The sequence below is a fragment of the Arvicanthis niloticus genome, chromosome 1 (genome assembly GCF_011762505.2).
Source record: "Arvicanthis niloticus isolate mArvNil1 chromosome 1, mArvNil1.pat.X, whole genome shotgun sequence".
Classification (NCBI taxonomy): domain Eukaryota; kingdom Metazoa; phylum Chordata; class Mammalia; order Rodentia; family Muridae; genus Arvicanthis; species Arvicanthis niloticus.
The window spans coordinates 80,579,888-80,593,389 of record NC_047658.1 but is presented as its reverse complement, the minus strand read 5'-3'; the positions used below and the strand labels follow the sequence as shown (position 1 = coordinate 80,593,389).

Sequence of the window (13,502 nt, the reverse complement as noted above, 5' to 3'; positions counted from 1 at the left end):
CAGTTTGGAAAGTAAAAGCTAAGTGAGAATTAAACTCAAAATACTAATAAACTACACTGAGAAGTTAGGAAAGCAGAGCGGAAGCTGGAATTTTAAATTTAGCACGTGCTAATATAGAGTTAAATCCTATTCTCCCATAGTAAGAAGTCAGTGAGTATTTAAAAAAAAAAAAAAAAAAAAAAAAAAAAGTGATCAGAGGCCAAAAGAAGGCTCCGTGGGTAAAAGCACCGGCATTGAAAGTCTGAAGAGCTGAGTTCCAAACACACACAACAGAAGGAGAGACTTGATACCCAGAAGTTGTGAGCCTGTACGTGTGTACACACACACAGAGTGGTAACAAATTACATCTAAAATATACAAAGAAGTGATTGCAAGGGCTTAACATAGCTGTCACTAATAAGAGGGACTGGGAGGTAAGGAACACAGGGTGGCATACATCTCTTTTGCTTATGGGTCATGTGGTTCAATTTGCCTTAGCTTAAATAAATAGTCCGTGCAAAACTACCACGAAACATGGCAGGTGGGGTGAGGAAAGGAAAAAAACATAAATGGAAACAAAAGTATGATTTTCAGGATGTTTATTATTCATCGACTGTAAGCTCCCTAGGCTCTGAAGGAGCTTGGGTCACACTGTAAAACTCTCCTGTGGCTCAGGATGGCTGCACAGCAGTTGGAGTGAGTGTACATGTGAGACTCCCCAAACAGGCAGATTCACTTGGGATCTGAGGAGTTTCTCAGATCCTCTTACTACTGCTGTGACCCTAGTCTGTCTTCACTGTCACTAAGAGTCTGTAAGGGTATATGAACATCCTGAGAGTCACAGTACGGGAGGTGCTGGAGGGGTCAAGGTTTCTCCTGTTCTATTTGTTCTTTGATGCCTATGGAAACCATAGAGAAATGAAGAGACCTGGACCCCAGAGTCGGCTAAGGTCTCTGTTTGGATTTGCTGTTAATTCCATCCACTTTCTAGAAACTTCTGGGCTGGGGCTTTCAGATCCTCTACCCCAGCTGCCTCCATTCTAAAGCAGTTCCTGCTCTGCATGCATGAGCATTGGCGACTAGTGAGAGAATGCATGGAAACGACATTATCCACTGGGCCTGTTCAACAGTCCGTCATGAATATTCTTTATTCCGTAATTGTGACAGTCCCCTACTTGAGTGGAGATAATGAGAGCATTTCCTCTAACAGCAACGGAATGGAAAGACTGGGTTAAAACAGAAATGGAGGGTGGGAAGTTCCAGGCCCAGCAGGTGATTCCCACTGTCATGAGGTCACTTACCATCACTACTGGAGCTGAGGTGGGCTCCTGACCAGACCTCTGAGTTTCCCTTAGAATAGCAGACTCCAACCCTGGGGGCTCCTTTTGTGGAAGCACAAAAGGTCTGTCCTCCAAAATGAGATGGAACAGCTGGGGATATACCCAATTTGAGACAAAGAGGGACAGGAGAGCTCAATGGCTATCAGGGCTTCACTATTTTCCTTTCTCCAACAGGACTGATAATCTATCTTGTTTAGGAAATTCTGATGTGGCTGCTTTATTTTTTGAAAGAAGGAAGGGAGGGGGAAGGAAGGAGGGAGGGAGACAAGGGAAGGGAAAGGGGAAGGGAAAAAGAAGGGAGAAGAGGGAAGGGGGAAAGGGGAAGGGGAAGAGGGGAAGGGGGAAGAGGGGAAAGGGGAAGGGGGAAGAGGGGAAAGGGGAAGGGGGAAAGGGAAGGGGGAAAAGGAAGGGGGAAGGGGGAAAGGGGGAAAGGGGGGAGGGGAAGGGGGAACAGAGGAAAGGGGAAGGGGGAACGGGAAGGGGGAGGGGGACGGGGGAGGGGGGGAAGGGGGGGCGGGGAAGGGAGAAGGGGGGAAAGGGGGAAGGGGAAGGGGGAAGGGGAAGAGGAAGGGGAAACTACAAATAACCCTCTGTGCCCTGGGATAGAGCTGAGAGCTGCACTGCGCCATACCACCTGAAGGTGGCGATCTTTTCCTAAACTTCTCCCAAAAATTTCAAGTATTTGAAGAACTTAGTAAAACCTTGAAAAGCGACTGCTGTCAAATAGTACCAAGAGAGAAATTATAATCCACTTAGGAATTTAAAGAAACCAAGACAAATAATTCATGTCGAAGGATACTAATGTTTAAGCTGAATCAGAACAAGGACAAATCACCTGCATTTGCTTCCTGTCACGATCCAGCCTGGACTGTCTGTCCAGGCACCCTCAGGGTGGCCTGGGCAGCTTTTGATGGCAGGAACAGGGAGTGGGTGTGGAGTCAAGCCAAGAAAGTGACTTGCAGATTGAGCCAGGAGAGGATGGGGATGGCATGGGTCTCTATGAGGCTGCCAGAGAGAAGGTGAACCAGGAGTTTCCTCCTGAGCTTAAGCACAGCAGGCTGCTAGATCCCTTGTAGTTTCAGGATGTTACACCAGGATACCTCCTTCCTGCTTCCTATTTCCACCCAGTGCAGCTGAAAAGATACAATGGCTGAATGAAGGGTAGGCACTGGGAAGGCAAGCGGGAGGGAAGCTGACCCGCCAAGAAAAGCAGATGGAGCCTGGCTGGGCCTCTGTGAAATGTCTATAAAACCTGCATTTCCAGATGCTTTCAATTGCCTCTTCCCCAAAGGCTAATGAAGAAAGAGGGTGAGTTCCCAGACCAGCTCAGAGAATATAAACCACCCAGCAGACAGGCTGTGTGCTGGTGTGGGACAACTTAGCATCGTTCAATACAGTGAGAACTGAGGGATTGCACCACGCCTGGCCATCACACACAGAGGTCTCCCTGGAAGATGACAGAGGAAAACCTGAGAGACACCCCCATCCAGACCCAGTCAACCATCAACCAAGCTGCAGCACCCCTCCAAGGCTGGGAGGGTCAAATGTACTTCGGGATGATGTATTCTAAGTGTTAAGGATATTAAGGATGTACAGGGAGAATCTTCTATGTGTGAGCTGTGCGACCTGAGACGTGTTGCTTAATAGCCTTTCTGGGCTGTGTGTCATCTGAACACAAAAATGACACACATGGCTGGGTCATCTCCAGGGGTCCATGTGAAGGTCAAGTGAAAGAGAGAGTTGCAACAGAATCTGAGAGATCTGCCCAGCTGGCCACACCCCTCAATGAGACATAAGTGCCTTAGCAGGCCCTACACAGCCGGAGGCTTTAGCTGACACAGTACCCTGCCCCAACCACCCAGACCAGATGCAAGGATGGTTAGAAATGTAGAAATCCAACCCTTGTCCCATCTTCAACCCTCCACCCTCCTCACACAAAGGCTCCTAGATGCTGACTTCCTTTTAGTTGTTCTGATGACATTTCCCGAAACAACCAACGTCAGAACTGCAGTCTGACAAAGGAATTTTACTGGATCTGGGAATTTAAGCTTTTGAAAGGAGCTATAAAGATAAGAAAATTAAATCATCTTTGGGCCTATGTTAGCCCAAGCACTTTACTGGAAGGACTCAGGTTATCTATCTGATGGTACATTGGTGGAACATCAATAAGAGCGGGGTCAGAGGCCACAGTCTCCTAAGGGGACTTGGGCTCCTGAGGTGAGGACTGGTGACTCACACCACAGCCCAGGGTCCTGAGAGTCACAGTACGGAAGGTGCTGGAGGGGTCCAGGTTTCTGTCTTCCTTGTCCCTGCTCTATTTGCTCTTTGATGCCTATGAAAACCACAGAGAAATGAAGAGACCTGGACCCCAGAGTCGGCTAAGGTCTCTGTCTGGATTTGCTGCTGATCTCATCACCAGCTCCAGATTCCAGCCACCGGGAGATGAGAGGCAGAATCCAGGCTCTGCAGGATTCCCAGCCTAGGGACCTTAAACAATTCTTCTATCTACAGAGCACAAGTGTCTGAACTCTCCCCCGCCCCCACACGCCCTGTGAACTGTCCATCCTCTCACTGAAAGAAAAGTGTGGGAGGGCACTCATCCACCCAGAGACCTCCCTAGATATTAGCAATTTATTGCTTGGACTTTCCCTAGAATGCCCCAAGCCATTGGCGTTCGACTCAAAAGTTCAAATAGCCCACCCTTCCATCCATGTATGAACTGCTTCAATGCCACCTAAGCCCTCTAACGCTGGGTCCCAACACCAATGCCAGCGTCTTGTTTAGTTTGAGGCTGACAGGACAGGCATTAGGACCTTCCTCTCCTACTCTATGCTCTTCTGCATCCCATCAGCGTGCTCAGTGATTCCAGGTACCTGCTCCCTCATGTAAGAGGCTAATCCCAAAGGTTTTGTCCTCAAACTCACCATCTGGTCCTATTTCCCATGATATCATTTTAACACCAGCTCAAAAAACATTTTGGCATTGTTTGATCTGCCTAAAGACGGCACCAAAATGTAATTAAGATAGCTACTCAGAGACCTTACATCAAAGCCTGGAAAGAGGCTCACACTGCTGATAAGAAGTCAAGGAATCCAATCTCTGTATGCAATACAGACGTCATTAAAGTGAGGAGGAAGAGTTCAGGTAAGGACATCCTTTGTTTCTCTGGCTTCACAGAGTACTGAGCTGTAAACTGGGATCACCCAGCCTTTCTCCTGGAGGGCTCACACTTTGGGGGAAAAATACCTAGCACAGTGGTGTGGCTAAGAAGGGGCCAGTTTATGTATAGGTACACAAAGGCAAACTCAGAGGGCCTACCCTGGTCAAGGGTACCCCAGTGGCATATCAGAGAGCTGGACGGCGTGCCCTCTCCCAGTGTCCCCTTTCTTTAATACAGCTGTCACCTAAGCAATCCTGCATACTCTCCATACCTGCTCTCAGCTCCTGGTCATTCGGGCACTTGGACCATGGTGCACATGAAACACAGAGCCTGGCACCGGGGAAGATTGACAGGGAGGGGTTGTGCTGCAGATGAATACAGGGGCAACGCTCAGAACCGTCCTTGTCCCAGGACTGAGATGGGGTAGGGACTGAGGAACTACCCAGACTTTACCAGACAGGCACACATAGAAAACTACGCACAGCTTCCTACTATGGGATTGTATGTATACAAGGAAGCAACTGCCAAAGACTCCCTCAAGACACCAGCCCTGATTCCGATTCCAGGACTGGCCCTTTAAATTGCCTGGCTCCATGTAGGAGCTTGCACTTCTTCAAGCCCCTTGATGCACAACACTGAAACCATGTAGAAAGTGTATTTTCAGACATTCCCAACCATTTTTAAAACAGTCTTTGTTTTTTAGGTTCTTCTTTCTTTTCTTCACCCTCTGCTGTTTTTCTCTCAGCTTCTAGTGGAGCCAAAGGTAACAGAGGGACTGCCTTGCTGGTTTTCTACCAACACAAACAACCACCAACTTGGGGAAGTGCTGCCATCTGCTGCACGCAGGACTCAGAGCCAGCAGGGGGCGTGCACCCATCCATTATTCTTCCATTAGAGCCTCACAGCCTTGGGTCATGAACACAGGCCATCCCTCAGACATAAATGGACCAGACAGCCTTTTGGTCACAATCTCAGGACTCAGCGTCATCTGACCTGAATATGAATCCCATTTCAAGTATTAGTTGGCAGTCTAACATTAGACAAACTACTTCATAAGGATTACATAAGCTAACATATAGTTTTGGGACATAGGAAAGCTTTAAGAGACACTGGTCATAAGTGCTAATGAAACTAGCACTGTCCATATGACAGTGACAAAATTGAGAAGTCCTCAGGGATGACAACAGTGTCACATGGTAAGCCAGTGGGGTTTCAAACAAGGCTGGTACTGACTGTGCAGCCATGTACCGGGGGGCAGGCTAAGCCCCATGTTCTTAGGCAGCTAATCAATCACGATACAGAAGACCAGGGTTCAAAGCTGCCTATCAGACAGAATCCCCTTCAAGCCTCTTATCCAGGAAGAGGTTGTGACCTATTTCAGTGTTGAGCTACAGAGTAAACTAATTCGCCACCACTGGCTGCTTCCTTTTTGCTCTAGTGAGAACAGAAGTTCTCCTACTGTGAATATTCTTTAAGATTTATTTCAATTATGTATATGCCCGTGTAATCTGTCTCTGTGTAGGGATGTACATATGAGTGCAGGTGCCTATAGACCCCTGGTGAGCTGCCTGATTCAGTGGCTGTGAACACCAGTCCTCTGCAAGAGCAGAAAGTATTTCTAAGCTTAGAGCCATCTCCTGAGTCTGTACTGAGGGTACATTACTACCTCGTGATTTAAATGAGCCAGCGTTGCTGCAGAGAAACAGAAGAAATACACCTGCAAACTGCATAGAGCAAAGACCTAGAAACTCGAACTGCAACATTTAATTTGGTTATGGTCCTTGAATTACTGGCCACTTTGCTGGTTTCCTTATCAAATTAATGTGTTTAATGGTTTCATCTTAAATTTTAACAATTTCCAAATGTTTTTTTTTAAATATACCAACAGAGTATTTTAAATGACCTTAATGTTTCTATCTTAGAACCAAAGTGCAATGAAATTAATGTCTCAGAAGTCACAGAAAGTCTCAAGAACCAAAGAAATCATCCACATGTTTCAAATTTTTCAGCCTAATCTTAATTCTGAAGCAGCACTCGGGCCTATCAGGGGACAGCATAGAGCGTTTGCCTAGTGAGGTCACTGCAAAGGCTGGTGTGCTTGACATGTTGTTAGATGCTTTAAATAACTTGGATAATTCCCTTTCACTCCAGTGAGTCAATCACCACTCTCCTCCTCCAGTACAAAAAGCCCTCACGTTTCCACTAAAATCAAAGATGCACAATTTTCAACCTCTACACACGCAACTCGGGGTGGCTTGCAATTCATCATGGATCCACAGAATGACAGTAAACTCCCGACCCTCCTGTCTCTACCTCCCAAATGCACACAGCATCATGTTCAGGTTACATGGTGCTGGCAATGAAACGCGGCATGCTAGGCAAGCACACTACCAGCTGAGCTTGCCCCTATGCACTCATCTGTACACATTCAACCTCTGCTTTAAAATAAAGGGGAGAGTATGTGTAGGCTCTAGGGGAATTGAGCATCTGAAGCGTCTAGAATGTTCTACCCACATTGAGGGACCACGGTCAAGAAATTTGATGTGTGTTTCATTAGGCAAACAGGCCCGGGGGGAGGGGGGGAATCCTGGCTCATCTAGGCCTATGTAGGACCACTCGGGCGGTTCACAGGTCCCTTCATCATGGGTGTGATGAGAGGGCATTTCAGGAGAAATGCAGTATGGTCCTAACTATATACCTTAAGTCACCAAATGTGCCTGGCCTGTTTCCTCCTCTGCAAAGTGAGGAAAACAGACCCCATCTGAGGAGGAGAGAATAATGGACTCCATGGCAAAGCACTCTGAGACAAACACAAGATACAGGGGAGGGCCAGGCCAGCCTCCAAGCAGAAACAACAAGGTGACCTATGTCATCAAAATGCTCTCACCTGTACGGACTATTAGCCCAGCAGGCCATTCTTCCTGGACGGCATCCTGCACTGGAGAAGAGTACACCAGGCAGTTTCCTTGCTCAGGTCTCAAGAGCTTGAGATCTGTTATCTACTTTACTTCATCACAGCCCTGTTTTCTGACAGCCCTCAGAGTGACAGGCATATATCAGAGGCCCCACATAAACTCTTGGTGTGCTTTGATAACATGTGGTACAGTGTCTCTGCCTTGGGCACCTCTGCACCCAACCAAGCAGAAGCTTGGAGGTCACCTCTAATGCTCAGCATTAGTGTGAACAATATGTTCACTTATGCCAAACTGTGTGCTCACCTCTGTGCGCCTTCCTCTCTGCCCTTTCCCACTTCTCTCTCATAGGGTCTCACTATATAGCCCTGGCTATTCTAGAACTCACTATGTAAACCAGGCTGGCCTCAAACTCACAGACATCCACCTGCCTCTGTGTGTGCCACCAAGCCCAGCCTCTGATTCTTTCTCTTGGTAACAGATGATAGCAAGACCCACACAACTAATATGTCCCCCAAAGAGGTCAGTGCTGGGAGATACAGAGTGTGGAGAAAGGAGTTGGTGAGGATCCCAAACACTAACTCATGATTGTTTCAATTGCTGCCTGGGGCTCACCCACACACAGATGCAACCCTCACACTCACAGCCAAGGAGTGGGCGCACACAAAGGGTACAGGCTTATGGGGGGAGGAAGAAAGGAGGCTCACATATGCATGGGATGATGTGTACAAGATGGAGTAGGCGGGGAAGGAAAAGAAGAAAACGACAAATAGAGTCCAGATGCCTGTGTTTCTGGTATTTACAACATGACAAGGCACTGCAGTCTACAGTAGCTATCAAAGCACCAACATTACTTCTGAAGAAGATAATTGCTTTTTTAACATTTTGGGGGGAGGGGGGCTAGAACTGCCAGATAATATGATGACTGGGTATTTAGCCTTTAGCCTATTAGGATGAGTCTTTAACCCAGCAGATATAACTATATGACTAAAGAAGTTACTAATTCAGGGTCCTCATTTATCTAAGTGTCCAGATACTTTACATCCCACCAGCCACACAAGAAGGCTCAGTAAGTGCTCTCTGTTATTAAATTTTGTGAGCTACAAGCCTGGTGAGGGCCTGCCCTCCAGCCCAGGTACTCCCTGGAGCTTGTGGTCCACATGGCAATAAACACCCACCTCTTATATCTGACAATATGAGATGGTATCTGCCAAAAGCATCCTTTTCCCTGGGTGAGGAAGTGTGGCCTGGCAGCTCCACGTGTTTTTACACGGAACATTTCACACAGGTGTAAGGGAAGGAAGGGGTCAGTAAGGGACAGACCACAGGGTGAAGACAGGAGTAGGCATGAAAGCACTTCCTGTTAGCCACACCCCTCTGGGCATACTCACCGAGTCTGGGTCTCTCTGCTGTTCAAGGAAAGCCGAGAATTCCACCAGGCGAAGCTTGGTTGTGCCAATGGATCGGCCCTGCCAGGCAGGAACTGAGGGGGCTGGGGCTGATGCAGGCTCAAACCCTGAAATAACAATTGTCACCTTTACACAAGCACATGCACCTCCTTCCAAACCTCAATGGGGCAGAATTCTAAACACAGAGGACCTAGAAGGGAAGGACAAATCCCTCCACTGGTGACACCCAGGCAGGGTGACACTCTGGCTGGGGCTTTTGCAGACAGTGACAGCTAAGCAGACTGGATGAAGCTAATCATGAAGCCAGCTTCAGATAAGCTTAAAGAGCTGTGGCAGGGGGCACTGTGATGATTCATCACCATGGTAAACCATCTATGAGGTTTAAGTGAAGCAGTGGGAAGACTCTCCCTAAATGTGCATAGCACCATCCCACAGCTAGGGTTCTGAAAAACATAAAAGAGAGAGAGAGTGAGAGAGCTGAGCATCAACATTCACCTCTCTGCTTCCTGTCAGTGGACATACAGTGAACAGCTGCCTCACACTCCTCCCTCCATGACGTCACTGCCGTGATGGACTACACCCTCAAACTATACGAACCCAAACAAACCGCTCCTCTCTTCAGTCGCTTGTATAAATATTTTGTCACAGCACCTAAAATTGACACCTAATGCTGGGTAACAGGGTCTGGCTGGGGAGCATGCTAAGAATGGAGGGAACATTTAGGGAAACATTTGTGAAGACATCCCATGAAGCCAGGACCCATAGTGCACTGCTTCTATTGTCTCATCTTCTATCTCAAGACTGTGCTCACCAGCACTATAGAGCATTCCCTCAGGATGTTTCAGAGGAACACAGGGCAACGTGAAATGCATTTTTTGGACTAGAGGCACTGAAAGGGCAGACCCAGAATTATACACTCTCTCAAGAAGTTCAGCTGAGTGAGCCTATGTACATTTGGGTGACAGGGCTCAGGAGAAAGGGAGTCAGCCAGATTCAGTTTCTGCTATGAGCTTTCAGGTAAACCCTCTCTTACAGGAGGGAACCAACAGGGAACTGAACTTCACTACCTCAGAAAGCTTAAGTAATCTGTGTCTGACTCAATGACATGATTTGGTAGCTTCTGACAAGAGTAACCACAACAACTTCCCCTTGTAAGTAGGACCCAGCATCTTAAGTGAAAGTGGTCAGGCTTCCTGTTTCCTGACCACCCCACAGGAGGAGCTCTCGGAAGGGGTGTTTTAAAACTTATCTTTTATTTACTTATTTTTATCATTTAATCGTTTTTGCCTGCATATATGTATGTGCACCATGTTCGTGCCTGGTGCTTGCAGGTAAGAAAAGAGCATTGATTGTATCCCCTGGAACTGGATTAACAAATGTTTGCAAGCCACCATGTGGGTACTAGGAAACAAACCCAGGTCTTCTACAATCAGGGCTCTTGACCACTGAGCCATCTCTCAAGGCCCCAGGAAAAGGAACTCTTGAGTAAAGAAACACAACCTGACAGGAGATGCCTGGGACTTTTCTCAGCTTCAAAAGTGACCCACCTTTAGGAAAAGGAAGAGAGGCAAATGGTGGCCAAGACCTTTATCACTGCACTCCTGGGACAAGAGAGGCCAGGCTGCCCATCACTCCTCATCCAAGAAGCAGGGAGACTCACCTGGAATGGGGGCTGTGACTGCTGGCTGGATGGGGTAGGCCTGCTGCACAAAGGGCTTGACACTGGGAAAAAAGGGTCAACAAGAGTCAAAATTATGGATGTAGTGGTGGATACTGCCAAGGCCTAGCCTTGGCCTGCAGTAGAACTCCCCCATCATCCCATCTGCCAGGGTCCCTGCCTGCAGTGGGATTGCCCATTCCACGCAGAGCTATACCTACCTAAAGGAAATTTCTACTTCCAAAGGAGAGGCTACTTAGCAGGCTGCTGAGGTAGAAACACCCACAACATCCACCAACAATGTGGTGGGATAAGCTGGACTGGGGTCAGCCTGGCTTCCCTTGCTATAGTGTAGCAGGTACCACGGAGCATAACTTCCATCCCCAAACAGATCAAGGTCAGCTGTCTAGGGAGGGTTTAGGAGGCCGTGAGTCAGGGTCTCCTGTCTCTAGACCACTAGGCAAAACATATACAAAGAAAATTTCCTTTCTGCTTTATTCCCAAGCTGCCCTTGGCTCCTGTGGGCTGAGCTTGCCCTTTGGATTCAAGGGATCTCAGGGATTTTCTATTAGGCACTCCTATCACAGAGACAACCACAACAGAAAGAGACAGTCTTTGCTGCCCTCTCTCAGGTGAGGAAGACCCTGGTGCTGCAGCCAAAACCATGAAGGATAAGGGACCTAATTCAAGTGTTTAGCTATGTCGCTGCTAATATTGCAGATCAGAGAAAGGAATGGATACATCAAAGATGCTAACTCTCAAAGGTGGGTCCCTTTCCATGTCCTGGAACATGGGAACCTAACGAGGGTCAGACTTCCATTTGACTGTCTCTTCTCCCTTAATCCCTGAGAAAGCCTGATACAGTAAAATGTCCCCCAGGGTGGTCTGCCTAGCCTCTGTTGTCTGGGGCCTTAAAAAACTTACTCTTGTGAGGATCCTGGCTGTCCTGTCTGTATCATCCCAGGCCAGAACTGGAAGGCAAGATGCAAAGGCTTCAGGGTTATGAGTTCTCATCAAAGCACATTGTGTGACATGTTCAAATTATAAGCCGCTGCTGAAGACACCAGATTCCTGGTTTGGCTGTGGTCAGTGCTGTGTTTAAGACCATAGCCTATCCCAGGGAGCTTCCTTTAGCCACTGTGTCCTGAAAACTCTCCTAAGGCCAAGAGGCAATGTAGAAGCACTTCAGTTTATTCTACAAGGGCTTCCTGCATACCCTACACTTATGTAGCTCCCAAGGTCCAATGGAGCAACAGATACACTTTGAAACAAAGACATCAAAGCATGGAGAAGCAACTAGGACACTCACTCATCTTTGCTGTGAGCACACCTAAGGCCTTTGGCAGAATCCTGACATCACTGAGTACCTAAATGACCAAGTCACATCTAATGGTGCCTCAGAATGAGTAACCTCAGCTTTGTCATCTATAAAATGGTCACAAAACTGAAACTACTGAAGATGGCTCTGGGGTCAAACCAGATGTAACAGATAGCTTCTCAGCCTTTTGGGAGCTGACAAAAGAAAATATTTAAAAGAATATTGTGCCCCTGTGGGTTTTGGTTGCTATAAAGTAACCCTGAGTATATAGGGATAGAGACTGAGACCAAGAACCAAGAAAAAGAGTAAAAGAGGAGGCAGGTTCTGACTAAATGTCACTGCACAAACAAGATATTTAATCTCATGTCTTTAAATTTCACTATTTTCCTATCCCTCTTATTCCCATTTTTCTCTTTTCCTTTCTTCCTCTCCACTTCTTCCTTTTCTACCATATCTCTCTTCCCTTTGTCCATCCATTGAGTATCTATCACCTGTCAATTATCCATCTATTTATCCATCTATCCACCATCTTTCTATCCATCCTTCATCTATCTTTTTTATACATTTCTTTTTTAATGATATATATATATATATCATTGCTCTCCTCAGACACACCAGAAGAGGGCATCAGATCCCATTACAGATGGTTATGAGCCACTATGTGGTTGCTGAGAATTGAACTCAGGCCCTCTGGAAGAAGCAGTCAGTGCTCTTAACCACTGAGCCATCTCTCCAGCCCTTCATCTATCTTTTATTCTATGTGTTCATCTATTATCTATCTCTTTGTCTACCTATCTGTCACCTACCTACCATCTTTTATTCCGTGATACTGTGAATTGTCCTACGGACTCATTCACAACAAGCAAGTGCTCTACTACTGAACCACATCCTCAGTCCCATTTCACCCTAGCTTTAGACAGGATTACATCAAGTTGCACAGGCTGACCTTGAACTTATAGCCCAAGTAAGCTTTCAAACTTGTGATCCTCCTAAATCAGCCTCCTTGGTAGCTGGGCTATCTCACCCATGGTGGCCATCATTCCTGGATTTGGTTATTAACTTACCCCCGGTCCCCCTGGGAAGGTGGGGCGTGGAATCCCAGGCAGCCCCAGCTTGTTGTGGATGGCAGTAGCTGAGACGATCTGGGCTGATGACATGGCAGCCATGTGCTGCAGGGCCTTGTCCTTGGCAGTCTGATCCTTGAAGATGACAGTGACACACTGACTTAATAGAGAACACATGTCTACCATGCAGGTTAAACAGTACAGCCACAAGCACAGAGACTACAATACAGAGCCACACGGGGGCCATGAAAGCACACATGCACAGAGAGAAATCAGCACGGCCGAGAGCCAGTGCCTTTGGCTTACTAGCCAGCAGCAGCTAGTGGCCAGGTTGGGTTTTAAATCCTTGATCCATTTTTCCAATGATAGGAAGTCAAACAATATAAGCATTGTTTCTACTTCCAGAAGAATTCTCAAGGGCTTATCATGCCAGGGGTGGGGGTGACCCTACTTTCAAGTGAGAGGTCACCACCAGGGTTAGGGCCATCTATAGATCGAAGAGAGCACAATTTGGGTGACTGCTATCATTGGGCCACAGTGCCAGGCCCCTGCAGGGGTCATTCAAGGCCCAGGAACCGTGGCAGACATCTGTAGAGGGGCAGCTCAAAAAGCAGCAGACGGGCAGGGGAGCAGCCGGGCAGCATGCTGTCGGGTGGGGCACAT

The 13,502-nt window shown here is 47.4% G+C and overlaps 1 protein-coding gene across 3 annotated transcripts in view; it reads right to left on the bottom strand.

Annotated features, from left to right (window-relative positions):
• Window positions 1–13,502, bottom strand: part of Tead1 (TEA domain transcription factor 1) — a 223,269-nt gene that overhangs the window by 33,900 nt on the left and 175,867 nt on the right. For all 3 annotated transcript variants that reach the window (XM_076941024.1, XM_076941035.1, XM_076941030.1), the window contains 4 exons: window positions 12,840–12,974; window positions 11,382–11,428; window positions 10,461–10,522; window positions 8,783–8,907 (listed from right to left, as the gene is read on the bottom strand). In XM_076941024.1, coding sequence (XP_076797139.1) covers window positions 8,783–8,907; window positions 10,461–10,522; window positions 11,382–11,428; window positions 12,840–12,974 — 369 coding nt within the window. The remainder of the gene's footprint in view (window positions 1–8,782; window positions 8,908–10,460; window positions 10,523–11,381; window positions 11,429–12,839; window positions 12,975–13,502) is intronic.